This window comes from Pithys albifrons, chromosome 3 (genome assembly GCF_047495875.1).
Source record: "Pithys albifrons albifrons isolate INPA30051 chromosome 3, PitAlb_v1, whole genome shotgun sequence".
Classification (NCBI taxonomy): Eukaryota; Metazoa; Chordata; class Aves; order Passeriformes; family Thamnophilidae; genus Pithys; species Pithys albifrons.
Genome location: NC_092460.1, coordinates 8,089,362 through 8,105,039, shown reverse-complemented (window position 1 = coordinate 8,105,039; position 15,678 = coordinate 8,089,362). Strand labels below are relative to the sequence as shown.

Here is a 15,678-nt window from a genome sequence, read left to right as displayed (position 1 = left end):
ACAAATTAAAACATATAACACTTCAATTAGCTGCTAGCAATACTTAATTCAGTAGTAGCTGGCAATTTTCCTCACTAAAACCCTGCTGAATAAACACTGATGTTTTTCCTACAGCTGGTTCATTTTTAAGGGTCTGCTCCCCTGTTTCACTCTATGTGCTGGGTCCTGCTGCCCCCCACCCCACCTCCCTTCCCAGTCCCAAATTGCCCCCTCTGCCTCTGCTGGCAGCTCTGTGCATTCAGCACAGGGACAGAAGAAGCTGCTGATGGTGCCAAGTGAGGTGGCAGCACAAGGGCTGGCTCGGGGGACAGGGACAACTGCCCTGGGGAGCGCATCACCTCCAGGGCACCTCTCCAGCATCCTTGGACTTGGGATGTGTAGCCCACCCAGCCCTGGGGCTTGCAGCATGGGTCAACTCCTGTCTGTTTTGACAGCTTTCTGCCCCCTCATCTCTGTCCCTTCCGGCCAAGATGGATTTGATTGCATTCACTCCCAAAGAGTTTGTCTGTGCTGTTTTTGATTCCATCCATAGTGCCCGCAAAATGTTTTAACAGCTATTATCAGACTATTTTTAATGGCTTGCTGCTCTGCCCGGCTTCTCAGAGTTGACTGCAAGCTGACAAATTGGCTGGAGGCCTTCATTTGCCAGCTTCGCTCAGAGATTTTATTACTTTTCAATTAGGAGCCCTGATACACTGTCAATCCTCCCGCTCAGCCAACGAGGCTCTGAGAGCTGAGTAAATCAGCTGGAAATTTGAAGAGTCCTCTAGCCCTTTAGCTGGTGAACTTTTTTGAGCATATGTGCTAGAAAGCATGTTTGAAATTAATATTTTTTACTCCAGACTAATCAGCTTTTCACAACATTACGTTGTGGGAGCAAGGTGGGCACAGAGCAGACCTTCGGATGGTGGGAGCCGACCAAAGTGCTGCTGGCTGCCACCGAGCTGAGGGTCTGGCTGGGATTTTTACAATCTCTCTGCCCAAGGCAGGGGCACAGACAGTTCCCTGCCAAGCATGAGAACAGACACAGTGATTAAATGTCCTTCACCACTGACCATAATCAGTGGCAATTGTACTTTCATTAATCACTTTGAAGCCACACCTTACTGAGCATCCCTTTGGGTGCCTGCTTGAAAGCCCATTTCCCCCAGATCTCTCCACCTCGGAACAACCACATGAAAAGAGAGACACCAGACATGGCACTGCGTGAGCTCAAGTGACCAGAAAAGCATGATCCACATGACTTCTGCTCAGTCAGTGGTTTAAAATGTGGATTTCTGCCATGGGAAGGAGGATGAGCAGCTGCAGCTCCTCCTGCATAGCCCAGCACCACAGCTTTTGCACGCCCAAACCACTTTGCATCAGCAGAGATGCAGCGCTGGGTGGGTGCACGTTGCCCACCCAGGGGACACAGCTGGTGTGATGTGAACTGGAGATGCCTGTGGAAAATGGTAATACAAGTGCGTATTTCTTTTAAATGGAATATAACTCTGGGCCAGATGCCACTGTGTGCCAAAATTCTTAAAAGTAATTAGGAGCAGGTTAAAGAGGTCCATCCTACACTTAACTCACCTTCCCTTCATTATTCTAAATAAACACTGCATTCACCTTGCAATTTATTTTCACATTTTGATTTTTCCAGTGGACTCACATTTAAAAACAAAACTTAGGAATCAAATTGTACCTAAAAAATTAAACTTCCTAGGCAATACACAAAGAAAAGATCTAAATATATTATTACTCCACTTCAGATAAATATCTGCAATTTAAAATAATGCCAACATCTGCATTTAAAATATGTTTTATGTCTAATCTACCCTCTTTCAAAATGGCCTGTACAGTTTGAATGTGATTTTAAACAAAGTACAACATGAGAATGGCTAATATTCACACCCAAACTGTCCAGCCAATTTGTAAGTACTTTAAATGAATTGTTTCAGTCAAATACAGCTGCTTTTTTGACCCAGCTCTGTTATTCTAGCTAAAAAGGAAGGAGAAACCAAAGAAAGAAAGTTATATGATGCTCCAGTAATTTGCAATCCCTTCCCAAGGTGCCGTGCCAAGCTCGCTGGTGCTTCTTTGTTCGGGACCCCAGCCGAAATGCTGCTGCAGGCCCACAAAAGTTATCTTACATATTTAGACAAGCTGCACACAACTGCAGCTGAAAGGTGTTCGATGGTGGTCTCGGGAGGGAGGCTGCCAGAGGAGGGACATGGGCAGCACAGGCTCCGTGAGCCTTTCTTCTGGAAAACTGCAGACTCTGGCCTTTTATATCATACTTGGTCCCCTACATTACTGCCTTTTTAAAATGCTGCCAGGTTTATTTTGTTCATTTTTATCCAGTTTGTATTTTATGCTGACTCCATTAACTAACCCCCTGTAGCCCCCTCCCTACAAGTGTTTGAAATCAGTGTCTTAAAAATCTGCCAGTGCCGGGAACACAAAAATTTCAACAACAACAAGAATAATGAAAACCAAAGGACTGTCACACTCTTTGGTCCTCTAAGGACTGTATTTCCCTTTATCTAACTGTTATTTAAAAAGGAAGAGAGAAAACAGTCAAATCTCTCATTCTTTTTTAAAAATGTATTTCCCTGCCCTCTGCATTTCTTTTGCTCCAGCAACAGATTTGGCAGATTTTGCTTTGAGAGCAGTGAAGTTAATAGTGGGGGACAAGCTCCATAAAAGAATTCTTGTTATAAAAGGCTTTAGGTAGCCATTTTATTGTAAGAATTTCTTACTCCAGATTTATTTCTTTTTGATCATGAGTGACTTTGTTTTAGTACCAAAGGCAACTGAACAACCACTAAATTTTACAATACGTTTGCTTATTAAAAAAACCAATAAAATTCAAACAAACAAACAAAAAAAATCAAACAACTGTAAATTAAAAGGTGACTTTGTATCTTACTCATCTGGAAAATGTGTGCTTGTCATATCTGCTTGACATTACAAGAATGAAGATGTGGTTTGGACAGTAACAAACAATGACACTAGTCAACCTCATCAGGAGACATGAAATAAAGGAATGACAATGATTGATGGCAGCTATTCATTTACAGATATTTCTAGAAAACTCCTCACTGGCCTGGCCGGGCAAAGTGGGAGAAGTTTTCCAGCCTGAGCAGTGCTGGAACACACCGTGGTGGTGGGTGAGGGTGTGCCCACCGCGACCGACCCACCGCCTGCTCCGAGGGCAGCAGGGTTCCCTCCTGCTCTCACCACTATATTGGGAGCTCATGGACATGCTTAGACTGTGACTTGTTACAGAAACACCCAGGGAAGTGCCGGGAAACCTCATTTTGTCTGGCCATGTGGAGCAAGAGACTTCACTAGCAAACACCGATGATCTGGAGGGGAAAAACTAAACCCCAGCACCAGAAAATCTCCAGGCAGGTTGTGAGCGAGTTGCTGCAGTGCTGCCTGGTGACTTACCAAGCCCCCTCCTTGCTGTGCACTATGGCACTGCCACCTCTGAGAAGTGATGTGTGTGTGTGTGTGCACAGGGCTCTGCAAACCTCCTCCCCAAACCTCCTCCCCGCGCGGAGCTGTGGCCGCTGCAGCAGCCTCACCTTTGCCTCTCAGCTGCAGAGCCAAGAGCTCTTTCTTTTCCCTTTCATATTATTCTGTGTTAGAAGATAGTTTTAAATTTAATTGGCTGTTTATTCCTGTGGTTTATGGCTTTTTCCCTGCTGCAAACAAATTCTTTTCTGCTTGAGTTACAATTTTAATAAATTATTATGAATGTTCCTGTAAATCACCAGACACTGAATTGCAATCTAAGTTATCTAATGCTTGTTAGTTAAATGAATAAGAATTTGTAGCATGAACTTACATAATTCCTTGTGTGGCAAGTTAAAAACACAGTTTTAGAACAGCTATTTATAATATAAAACATTGTTTCACAGCATTTTTAAAACTATTTAAAAATATTTTGAATTGGATGACTGCAGAAACCCATGAATTTGTATTTTGTAAGTAGAGTCCCAGGCTTCTTAAAGCACGTAAAAGTGATTTACAGGCTAGTTTGAAATTCATGCAAGTTATGTGAGAACTGAATTAACATTTTAATTTTGCATTCCTGCAATGAAGCATCTGCAAGTTGACAATACAGAAGACACAGCAGCGTTCTCATGATATCTCTAACTATCTAAAAAAAATAAAGCAATTAAAGCACAAAACTAATAATCTAATAGGATAGCAATGCATTGTAGTGCAAATACATGTAATGTTGCCAAACCCAAGTTCATTCATTCATTCACTCTTTCTTTCTTTCTTTCAAAGTGGCAAAAATCTGTATTTCATTCAAATTAAACTTTTGTGGGTTTTTTTGCAGTAAAGTCTGATAAGAATCCTCTTTGGAAATCCAAACATTTAGAAAACAAAATAAAGAAAGAAAAAAGAAAGTGTCTGCTGAGAAGGAATTCTGCCTGCTATACCCAGGGGGATATTCGCACACACACGCACATACTCACACATAGGAAAAAAAAAAAAAAAGGAACAAAAGGAGGAAGAAGGAAAAAAGAGTCTTATTTGATGGCCAGGAGGGATGACACCGCCTGTTCCTTCTCGTAATTGCATTCAGATACTCTGGATACATATTTGCCAGCTCTCATGACCCACTGATGCTCTTCTCTCCTACGGAAAGCAGGCACTCACCAGGTATTAGAAAGAAGCTTTTAACACCAATGAAGGGGTGTATTTAGAACTGAATAAAGATTGAGGAGGAGCTCTTTTACAGTACAAGGCTGGGCTTCTGTCTTTTTCAGAGTAGGTATTCAAGTGGGAAAAGGTAAAATAGCAATTTCCCTGGCTTATGCTTTGACAAGCATGGCTTTGATTGGTGACTGAGACCCATGCAAAGAACATTAATTTATGATGATTTGGGGAAACAGCAGCACCCCTCCATGACAAATACATTTAGGTCTGAGTGGGTCAGCATCTCCAGGGTGATCCAGAGAGCTGCCACTTGCTGCTGAAATCATCCCCTAACGACTTTACAGGAGAGGGAAATAACAAACCTTGATGACTCAGGCTTGTTTTCACAGAGCATGTGTGGAGGGGTTTTTGGGGTCTCCTCTAGAGTCCTGCACCTTTTCTGGGTCTCTTTGGGTCTCCTGCCCTACCTTTCTACGCCCTGAGGTGTCCATGGCCAGCCCTGCACTCCGGTGCGCTGCACCAAGCTAATCATCGGCACGGAGAGAAAGGATATTGTCAGAGTGCAAAATGATCTGTTTTCAGGCAGGAAGCAGTCAACTAGATGTAAATTCCATGAAACAAAAGAAGGTATTATTTACAGTTTTATTGTGATGTTAATTAATATTTACATCTTGGAATGAAAAATAGAAATGTTAATGATTGGCTTTACTAAGAGGATCACTTGATGCCAATGTGAAAGCCAGGGAGAGAAGGCAATTATGCAAACATCACATGCATCCCAATTTCAGTATGGAAACTTACATTTCAAACCTCAATTCAGGAAAATAACATGGAAAGTTTGTACTACAATATCTAAACATGAGAAAGATTTAAGAGAAAAAAAAAAAGCACATTGCATACGTCAGATAATCTAGTCTGATTATCTGAGCTGTGCTAGCTACAGGGAAGCACTTACCCTTGAGTCCAGCTAGAAGTTAGCAGGGTAAGAAGGAACAAACCAGAATAACATAAAGACTAGCAACAAGGCTCAGGAAAGCAGACAGGAGCCCTAACCTAGCAGCTAAATATCTGGGTTCAAGCAAAGAATGAAAAAGAAACTTAAAAGAAAATCAAACCAACTAAAAGGAAAACCACTTATAGCTCAAAATTTCTTAAGCAGCTCAATAAACCTCACTACTTATTATGGGGGAACAAATAATCACAATTTCTCAAAACAACCAACTTTTTATATATGGTGTGATTAACAGTTATTAAATATAAACAGACATTAAAAAATTAAATATAACCACAAGCAATACGTAAAACAAGAACAGACCAATCTTTCATGTTAAAAAGAAAAGGGTTTAGGAAAAAATAAAAGAACATTGAGCACATTTGGGAATTGTGTTTGATGCATCAGTAACACACAACGAACAAAGATTGGTGCTTTCAGACAGGTGACCACTTTTATGAAGCTTAAATATTGCCAAAAGGTGTAATATGTATTGGCAGCATTATTGACTATAATACTGTGCATGATTTCAACAGTAAACAAGAACAGTTTGGGTTTTTTTCTTTTATAATGCGAACACTGGAGAAAAGCACAGCTTTGCATGAATGGAGTTTTTCTTTGAAACTGTAGCAAAACAAAAAAAGCAAAACTTTTCACTCTAACAGGTATTGTTCACCCACATAAAAGGAATTGTAGAGTCATACAAAAATTAATGAATAGCAGGATCTATTTTTCTTCCCAGTACTTAAATTGCAAATAAAATAAATTCCACCCTGTTTTGGAGCTGTCTGTTTGCTTCCAAGTCAAGTGCTGCCATCGAACTGCGGATGAGAATTTAAGTGCTGCTCAAACTTTATATTTACTAAGTCGAAAGAGGGGGGAACCAAGTGAATTGACTGTTTCTCCCAAGTTTCCCAAAGAGCAAGATATGTCCTTCCCAAGTTTCTGTGTGACAGACAGCTCCATCCCAGGCGTGGAGGGCTGCATTTTCTCTGCATGTGCATGCATTCGCATGAGCCGTCTCGGACTGCTACGACATGAAAGCTGTAACAACAGTTACTCGTCAAATGGCTTAACATTTACTTCTTTGCACATCCTCAATCACCATAGCCTCTAATAAGCACAAAAAAAATGACAGGTATAAATGTACAAGAATAAAATGTCTCACAAAAGTCCTTACCTTTCTGCAGGCAAAAAAAAAAAGAAAATCAAACCCCAAACCAAAACACCCAAGCCAAAAAAACCCAGTAACAAACCAAGACCCTTTTAAAAATGCAATACTTGATATGTTTGAATTTTAAGACTGAAGGAGCTGAGATATGTATTTGTGCATTTAAGACTCCCAACAAGCCATCATGGCATGTATGACTCACTCATGCTTCGGATTATTTAACTGCTGCACCCAATGACTTTTGCAAAGAGCATTGCCACGTACAGACATTGAAATATGAAAAATGAGCAGCCTTTTACTGTTGAGATGAAGGTTTACTACGGCATGTTGCCGTAATCCTCTTGTAGGATGTGCACAAAAACCTGTCAGAGGGATCTAGATCCAAGTGAGGAGGAGGAAGGAAGACCTAGGTCAAAACACGCTAGCCCAGAGGATGTTGAAGTAGCAAGTCATCATCAAACTGATGGACTGATGAGCTGACTAGTTACTCTCTTCCAGGCTTTGGCACAACACAACCAAGAGGGTTTCCCAGTTCTTGCAATAAAAAGGGGAGCTTGGAGCTGCCCAGCTTCTGCAAAAATACATTGTGGGTGGAAAGAGGGTTGTGGCATTATAAAAAACAAATTGATCCATACTTGGAGCTGGTACTAGCATGAGAACAAGTGAGGTCAGATCCTGACCCCCTTGGATGCCCTGGAGGGACCAGAGGGTGAAATCTTGGCTGTTTTCACCAGAAGCAAGGATGAGGGATCTTTGCCTCCTGGCAGGCGAGTGAGATGGAAAAACAAGGTCAAACCTGTGGCATTTCTCTAGCTCAGAGCACAGTCAGGCTGATAGAGTGCAGAACCATGGATGTGCTGGGCTGTGGGTAGATGAGAGAGGACTCCTGGGCTCAGTCACTGACTGCCCTGCTCCCTGTCAAGGTCTAGGACAAGCCAGCTGCCCCTTCTCCACCCCAGGTACTCTAAGCAGAAGGGCTCAGCTTTCCCATACCCACAGCACTTGGCTGTGCATAAACCTCTACAGCTCTGGGCATTCCCTTTTCCTCCTCAAACTCCTGGCAGATTTTGCTACAGCTGCTACAATATGTTTGGGAATATAACCCTTCACCTGAGTCTGCATAATAGTCTGGCAAAGTGAATACTCTATAAACATCAGGAATTTACCCAGGAGAAAAATTCTCCAGGCTTGATGTCTGCAGAGATGGGAGAAGACTGGAGGGAAAGGTGCTTCTCCAGTTTCATGTTCTCTGCTCTCATCTTACTCCACAGGAATCATGCTGGGACGAGCAGAACAGTATCCTCTGTGCACCAACCCCACAGCTAAGAGCATCCTTCAGCATCTCTTGTTAGAAGAGGAGCCACAAGCTGCATCCCTCTGCTGCTTTCCCTTGCTATGCTTTCAAGGCTTTCAACATGTAAAAAAGCAGCAGTACAAGGACCTGTGTCTGCTATTTATGAGAATTCTTTGATTAAAAATTCTGGGCGGAGTGGCATACAACCTCTGAGATTCAATCTCAGGTTAGCAAAAATCAGCCAGGCCTAGAGGCTAATTACAGCCAGTAAACGTTCCACTTACAGGAGGCCAATTCTACCTCCCATTTTGGCTTTCTGAGAGGTGCCTTTCTTTCCCAATCTGAGTTCCTTACACCCTGCACTCCCAGAGTCAGTGACCTGACTGAGATGAAGAAGATGAGGGTGACTGAAATGAAAACACTGACTATAAGTTACCCACGCAGCATCACACTGTGTCTCACTCAGAGCAGTAGCAATGCAAGGCAGAAGGGAGGCCAAAATATGCAGGCGTGTGGAGGGTACAAGAAATAAAAAGCAGCAAGCAGAGGTTTTCTACTGTTAACACTGGTCATACAGCCGTATGTCTTGCACTATTTTTTCTATAAACACTGACATGAAGAAGTCAAACAAATATAAAAGATAGTCAAATGCTATTGACAAGAAAAGCATGGATTTTCTGAGTTTTTCACAATATATTCCATAACTGCTTTAGACAGACTATTTTAAAATGTTAAAATCTGCTTTATTTAGAAGAATTCTTTAAGATTTACCATTTTTCCTTACTTTACTTATAATTAATGAGATTAATTCTTAATTTTTGCTGAAGGTAGCAAGAACTGCTGTATGTTACATAACAAAGGGGCTGCAGACGTGTGATTGAGACCTTCAAGAAAAATGAGCGAGGGGGCATTTGTGTCGTTTATAATCAAATTACATTTGCAAGACAAAAGAAATTGCTCTAAATTTCAAATGAAGCAAAGTGGGTATAACTGCACAGGACATGCAGCACAGCTACGACTTAAAAGATGATTGCTTTAAATTCACATCTAACTGGCCTGCAAAGCAACCTGTTAAAAATACCATATGTTTTCCTACAGTTGAATATTCAACAGGAGACCTCTTTTTGTGTGTGCATTTCATACTTGCAAGATTTGCACCTGTAGTTCTGAACACGTGATGCATTTGATAGACAGCTAATGGCGCTAATGAATCACTCTGATCTGGGTGTGCAGTTTATTGTGTGGGGTAAAACGCGTGTCTGTGAAAAGCAAGCTGGGTCTCAGCCTCTCAGATCCCAGTCTTTCTCCTCCATCAAGTATTGCACTTTAAAATACCCACTGACAAGTTCCCCAAGGAATTTTGTTTCTTGGGTTTGGTTGTGCTAAACATACAGGTTAACTGCTCCTGGATCTACTGATGTAAAAAGCAGCTTAATGATAATGAAAAACATTTCATTTTGAAATCAGAAACATGTGCATGAATATTGATTTACATCAGTGCAGAAAATCTTTCCATCAAAGACTTCCGCCTTCTAGGAGAACTTATTTACTTACAAAATTGAGAGATTGGGGCGTCTATCTGGGGTACATTTCCTCCTTTAGCATTTAGCTTTTGCACTTGGGTAGGCGGCACAGGTTTGTGAGACTGGCCGGTGGCTCGGTACATGGCCTGGACCCACAGGATACGGTCCTGCTCATCGTCACTTGCAAAAATCACTGTGTCTCCTTCCTTCACAGCGTTGAAGAACGTTCTGCCACCATCCAAACCTGGCAGGAAAGGAAGTGACAACACAGTTTCACAGACTCTGAGGCCAGCTAGGGGATCTTTCCAGCGTCCCACCCCATCGCTGCTGGGGTCCCACCTCAGCCAGCCCCATGCTGCTCCCAGCTCAGACCTGTCCCATGCACCGAACTTGCCTGAAAGACAGCCTACCATCCTGTGCCCCAGTTACTAAAACATGCTCTGACACACTCGAATTAATTGCTTCTCTCACCTACAGCCCCATCTGTGCAGGTCCCATGTGAGTTGCACCACTGGAGTCCAATTAAAAATGGGTTTTGAGGGGCTATGGTGGGAGGTTCCCCATTAGACTTAATGCATCAGTGCTTACACTGTACAAAAGGTGCTTGGGTGATGTCTTTGCTCTGATTTGGCACACATCTTCCCCTCTCCCTAACATGCCAGTTAACCTGTAAAAAAGGTCTTGACAAACAACCTCCTGTGTCTTTCTTCATCTCCTCTGGGGATACCCTTATCCAGGGTATGGTGAGGGTTACCATGTCCAATGTGTTGCCCCACTGAAATTAAAGTGGTGCTCCTCCACTTGAAGAAGGGTCTCACCACTCAACAGGTACCTCCAGGTGCCAGGGCTTTCTGTCCCTGCCCCTTCCACGTGCTGATATCCATCAGAGAGAGAAAGGAGCAGGCAAAAGTGCTCTCTTGGTCCCTAAATGTTTTCTACAATAAAGACAGTCATAGCTGCTAACCTTTTATTTGGAGAATGTAATCTGAAGGCACAGGTTAAAATCACTACTCAATTTGAGCATTCAGTTCACAATCAAATTTCATTGGGATTTACATGTCTAATTCACTTAGGCTCCCCAGAAAAGATAAGTCTTTCTCTCCTCTGGTGCAACTCTTAGCTCAGTTCCTTAGGTCTATTTATAGTAAAGTCATGCATAGCTAATGATCAGTATAAACACAAACATATTTAGAATAATGCTGATCACAGTTCAGCTACAGGCAGGGAGAGAGAGAGACAGAGAGGACTCCTGTTGGGGAACTGCACGTGGGGTGAGCTGAGCGCCCACGGGCGCAGTGGGGTCCTGCCAGCGCCGTACCTGGCTGTGGGTCTGTGTAGTCCACAGTGTATCCGTCGAGCTGCAGCAGCTCTTGAGGTTCAGCTTTTTTCTCCCGGTAGCTGCACATGGCAAATGTATATTGGCTAACCTGAAGAAGACCACAAAGCTAAGATGGCACCGAGTGATCACCGCAGGGCAATCCAAAGTGCTTACAAAAGCCGCACGCTGATGGTGTGTTTGCAGGGGGCTGAGGGTAGTGGGGTAATTTTGGTGGTCATTCTCCATATGAGACACACTAAACTTTTGACCAGGCTTCTGCAAATCACTCTCTTAACACATTCTGCTGTGGCAGGCATCTAATTCACCACATCAGTACATACAATGGTTTAATTTCCTCCAAAAGAGGAAGCTCCACGGTTTATAACCCTCTATCATTCATCCCCAGACAAGTGCAAGAGTGACACCCTGTCACAAGCAATGTGAGCTAAATTGCTAGGTGCCAGTCATATTAAAGCAATCTTAAGATCCCACTGATCTCGGCAGTTATTGTCATCAGTGCTGTAAATGGCAGCTCTCACTCCTCTGAGGTACCATCTGCATGACACGATACATTCAATGTCAAGCTCTTGACGAAGCCGACTCAGCTGCAGGGGCTCTGCCAGGCTCCCGAATCGCCTTTAGGAGCCCATCAGGCCGCATCAAGACCCCGCGCGTACTTGGCGTGCTGCGATCTGGATGGTCGGCGAGAGGCTCGTCCAGGGAGGAGGAGAGAGGAGGATTCTCTGTGCCCCAGGCTAGGAACTCACGGGGAAATTTACTGTCAAATGATTTCAAATGACTTTGTTAAGGTTGTGTCACATCCTGGATGCCTGACGTAACTTTATTTGTCTGGACATTTTCTTGACCTCTGGAGGAAACTTTTAAACTCTGGTGGGTGGCAATGAATCATGCTCGTCATTTTTTGGAAGTTGGGAGACATCCTGAAAGATGGAAGCATGGCTGGGCTGGGGGGTTTTGCCCTCAAACTCCAGCCAAATCTCTCGGCCACAAAGACGCATGCAGCACTTATTTTGGTGACATCTATCACTAATAAACTGTCATTTATTTAAGTCGGGAGACCTGTCTATTGGCACAGAGTCTCCCAGCCAGTGCTTGGTTTATTGCTGCCCTCTATGGGCTTCTTGTTCACTGCCAGCCTGCTCCAGCAGCCTTGCCTGCACCGTGCTTTCCTCCAGGAACAGCTCCAAGAGCCACCTAAGAATAAACCGTATCATTAACACGTTTGTGGGAGTAAGACTAAAAGTGATGCTTTAAGCATCTTGCATCCTCCTTAAAACTACCAGCACTGACGAAAGATTGACAAGTAACAGACCAATAGCAGGAGCACACCAGTGCATATTCCATGGTCTGAACTTTGCATGCCTACCATGGTACCGGCAACACAAAACCTAAAAAGATTAACACGAAGAAATCTAAAAATAACCCAGTGCCCCACAGTACAACAGTCAGACTCCTGCACTGTTCATTCAGTCGTACTTGCGGTATATTGCTGCCACCTCCTGGAGAAACTTTGGAATGTGCTTTATTAATGCAAAACTCCTGGAGATCTTATCTGAGTGGTAAGGATTTGATTTCTCTGTGTTAGACAGCCTGAACTTCAGAAACAGCATGATAAATTCAATTCCTGAAATGAGTCACTGCTAACGTACACTGACATTGATTGAAAACATTAACACCACTGATGGTTTTTTGCTTCCCCTCTATGTTCTATAGCAACAGGTAAAATGCATTCAGTAGTTCAGCTGCTGCTTCTCTGACCCTGAACATGAGGTCTGAATTTCAGGGCTTCTTCATATAAAAGTAATTCCACTCCTATTTGGACCCTGAAAATACTCTTCATCCCTATCAATAAGCCAACCATACCAACACAGCAGTAATGTTCAGAGCTTGAATTTCTCATGTTAAAGGTTACAGAAGACAGATGTAGACCACAGGCTCTGGTACAGCCATCCTAGGACAGAGATCTCTCCTGGGTAGCATACACTTGATTTCCTTGAAAGAAGCTCCTCTGCTCTCTTAGCAGAAGAGACCTCCAAGACAAATGTACCAGTGGGTCTAAAATGTGCAGTAAGCCAGGGATCACCTGGGTTCACTTCCTGTTTCTTTCTCTACTCACACAGCTCAAGGGCTAATCCCAAGCTCAGGAATGCCACAGAGTCTGCTGGCAGGAGCAGCTTAGGATCAGGCAGGAAGGAGGCCGCGGCTATCCAAGGCCTCTGGAAGAGGTGCCAGCTGTGCCAAGCAGAGAGCCTTCACCTCAAAAACTTGAGCTACTGACTTCAAGGACTGGCTGACCAGCTTGAGTGCCCTATCCTGCTGCCCAAAGCATTTACTGTTTGGGGTCAGAGAGGAGCTGGTGCTATGGCTACCAGTGTAATGTGGTTCCTTCCATTTAAAAGCAATGGTAAAGCAAAACCCAAGAAAATGAAATTCTAGAAAGCTTGGTATGTCATGCTTCAGTGCTGAACAGCACTGTAGGGTCAAGTGGAGATTGCAGTTGTCTTTCATCAGTCCTCTAAAATATTGTGCTTTACAGAGCCTGCTTTATGTAGAAGCTCAGAAGTGGCCAGACAAGTGAAACAGTTAATAGCACAAATTAATCTTACAGCCTGCTGAGTTCACACTGAACCATAGCTGAGTATGAGAGCGAGCGAGCAGATGGGACGAGCAAGATGAATGGTTTGAGTAATTGGAAAAAACACAGATACAGAGAGGAAACTGAAGGAAGACAGAGGAAAAATCTCTGCCCAGTGAGGGACAAATTCTCAAAGCAGCTGGGATTTCATCCAGGGACTCGACGAGGGCCAGGAAAGGAGCATCTAAGGAAGCTGAACTGAGAGAAACTAAAAGAAGGGAACTAATCCAAGGCAGCCCTGGCTGGTTCATTACAAAAAAAGGGAAAATGCTTTGAGAAATAATTTGAGACAAAAGAACATAAGGAAAAGAAAGTGGGGGAACAAGAGAACAAGACAAAGAAATTCAGGAAAGGGGAAGCAGACAGCAGGAGACAAATGCCAAAGTTCACTATTCCCAGGCTGCTAAATTAAATCTGACTTTCTTGGCACTTGACCATATTCTGTCACCAGCTATATAATCCAACTGATTAATAAATACAGTAGATATGCATTAACCAGTCCTGACTTCATCCTTGTTTCTCCACAGAGACTCCTGCTCTAGAGAGCACTGCTTTCCCCAGGATCCTGCTCAAACCTGTTAATTGTCATGCCTCACACTCTGAGCTCAGTCATTCACCTCCCCCTTTCTCACTGTTGACACAACACCGCCCTACTTGGGTTAAATTCTTAAATGGACCTTTCCTAGATTAACAGCATGCATTTTGTCCCAAGGGAGAGAAACCGTGCGAAGATACTGCCAGCTATAATACAGTTTTACACTTTGATGGGAGACTCTCGTCCTCTGGTTACAGCTGTATGTTACCTCCCGAGCCCTTTCCTGACACAAATGAGCAGAGGAAATGATCCAGCTTAAAGAAAAAAAGTGAAAACAACAGTTTTCACATCTCAGCACATCCATTCAGCTCTAAAATATTGCACATAGCAGTTGTCCCAACTTCTTTCTTCAAGCAGGAGGTGTGTGTGGTCTCCTGGGGCAGGGCTGTGTGGTGGGAAGGTGCCCCTCGTGAGTATGGACAGGACACGCAGGACCTACTGCAGGCAGATGTCACAGGGTGAGGCATCTGTTTAACCATCAGTTTCCAGACATTTTGTATGTATCATCACACTCAAGATTTCTCAAGAATCACCACCTATGCCTAATTCTCAGGAAGGGTCTAACAGAAAACATGATTTAGTATGATTATGGGGACCAGCTAATGGATCATTTACCTTGGCTTGAGGACCACGCTCTAGGACTGCTGGGGTACAACACTGCAATTCTGCTGAATTATTTTCAAATTCTGGTGATTATTCAGAGTTACTGAACACTTACTTCATTTCATTTTATACCAAGTCAGTTGACTTTTGCTAAAAGCAGAACTGTCACTGTTAGTCTAAATTATACTGAGTTTAGGGACTCTGTCACTAGAACAATAGATCCAGGCATAGACACTGCAACTGGTTTTAATCTGCAGAGTTGATCTGGTTCCAAGAACATTCTGCAAACACCATCAGACACAATCAGCTGAAAACTGCTTCAAGCTACTCAGCAGACATGTCATCCAGGTACCATGGAGTGTTACTTCCCATATGCTGCCAGAGCACAGAAATGGGGTTATGACAAGAGAAGAACAGATTCAGTTTGAAACCTCAGTATAATTAATTCACTTGCCCTTAAGAATCATTATAAAAAATTTCCTATTGCAAATCCAGCAAACCCACCAGAACCAACCATGGTGTTGTTGCCAGTACAGCACATTAGACCTTGCAAAGAATTAATACAAGCTCTGTCAGCTATCAAAAATCCCAGCCTTTGCATGATCAAGGGTCTAATTGGCAAACTGGCTGAAATTTGTATGCTGTGCTCAGGCAGCTGATACAGCAACTTTAGGGAACACTTACAACATCTGTGATGGATGTACATTTTCTTTCCTAACCAGTCACAGAGAACTTTGCCCTAAATAGCTCCACTGCTTTTGCTTACCACTGCCACTGGCATTATGGTTGCCTTTACGAAGCATTTTCCTTGCTTGTGATGCTGCCGACCATTTCCATCCAAGCTCAGGGCCATATTCTGCCATCACTT

At 43.2% G+C, this 15,678-nt stretch overlaps 1 protein-coding gene across 13 annotated transcripts in view; it reads right to left on the bottom strand.

The window, feature by feature from the left end:
- CADPS (calcium dependent secretion activator) overlaps window positions 1-15,678 on the bottom strand; it is a 216,362-nt gene that overhangs the window by 88,461 nt on the left and 112,223 nt on the right. For all 13 annotated transcript variants that reach the window (XM_071550343.1, XM_071550331.1, XM_071550332.1 and 10 more), the window contains exons 10-11: window positions 10,957-11,065; window positions 9,670-9,882 (exon numbers count right to left, since the gene is read on the bottom strand). In XM_071550343.1, the coding sequence (XP_071406444.1) occupies window positions 9,670-9,882; window positions 10,957-11,065 (322 nt within the window). The remainder of the gene's footprint in view (window positions 1-9,669; window positions 9,883-10,956; window positions 11,066-15,678) is intronic.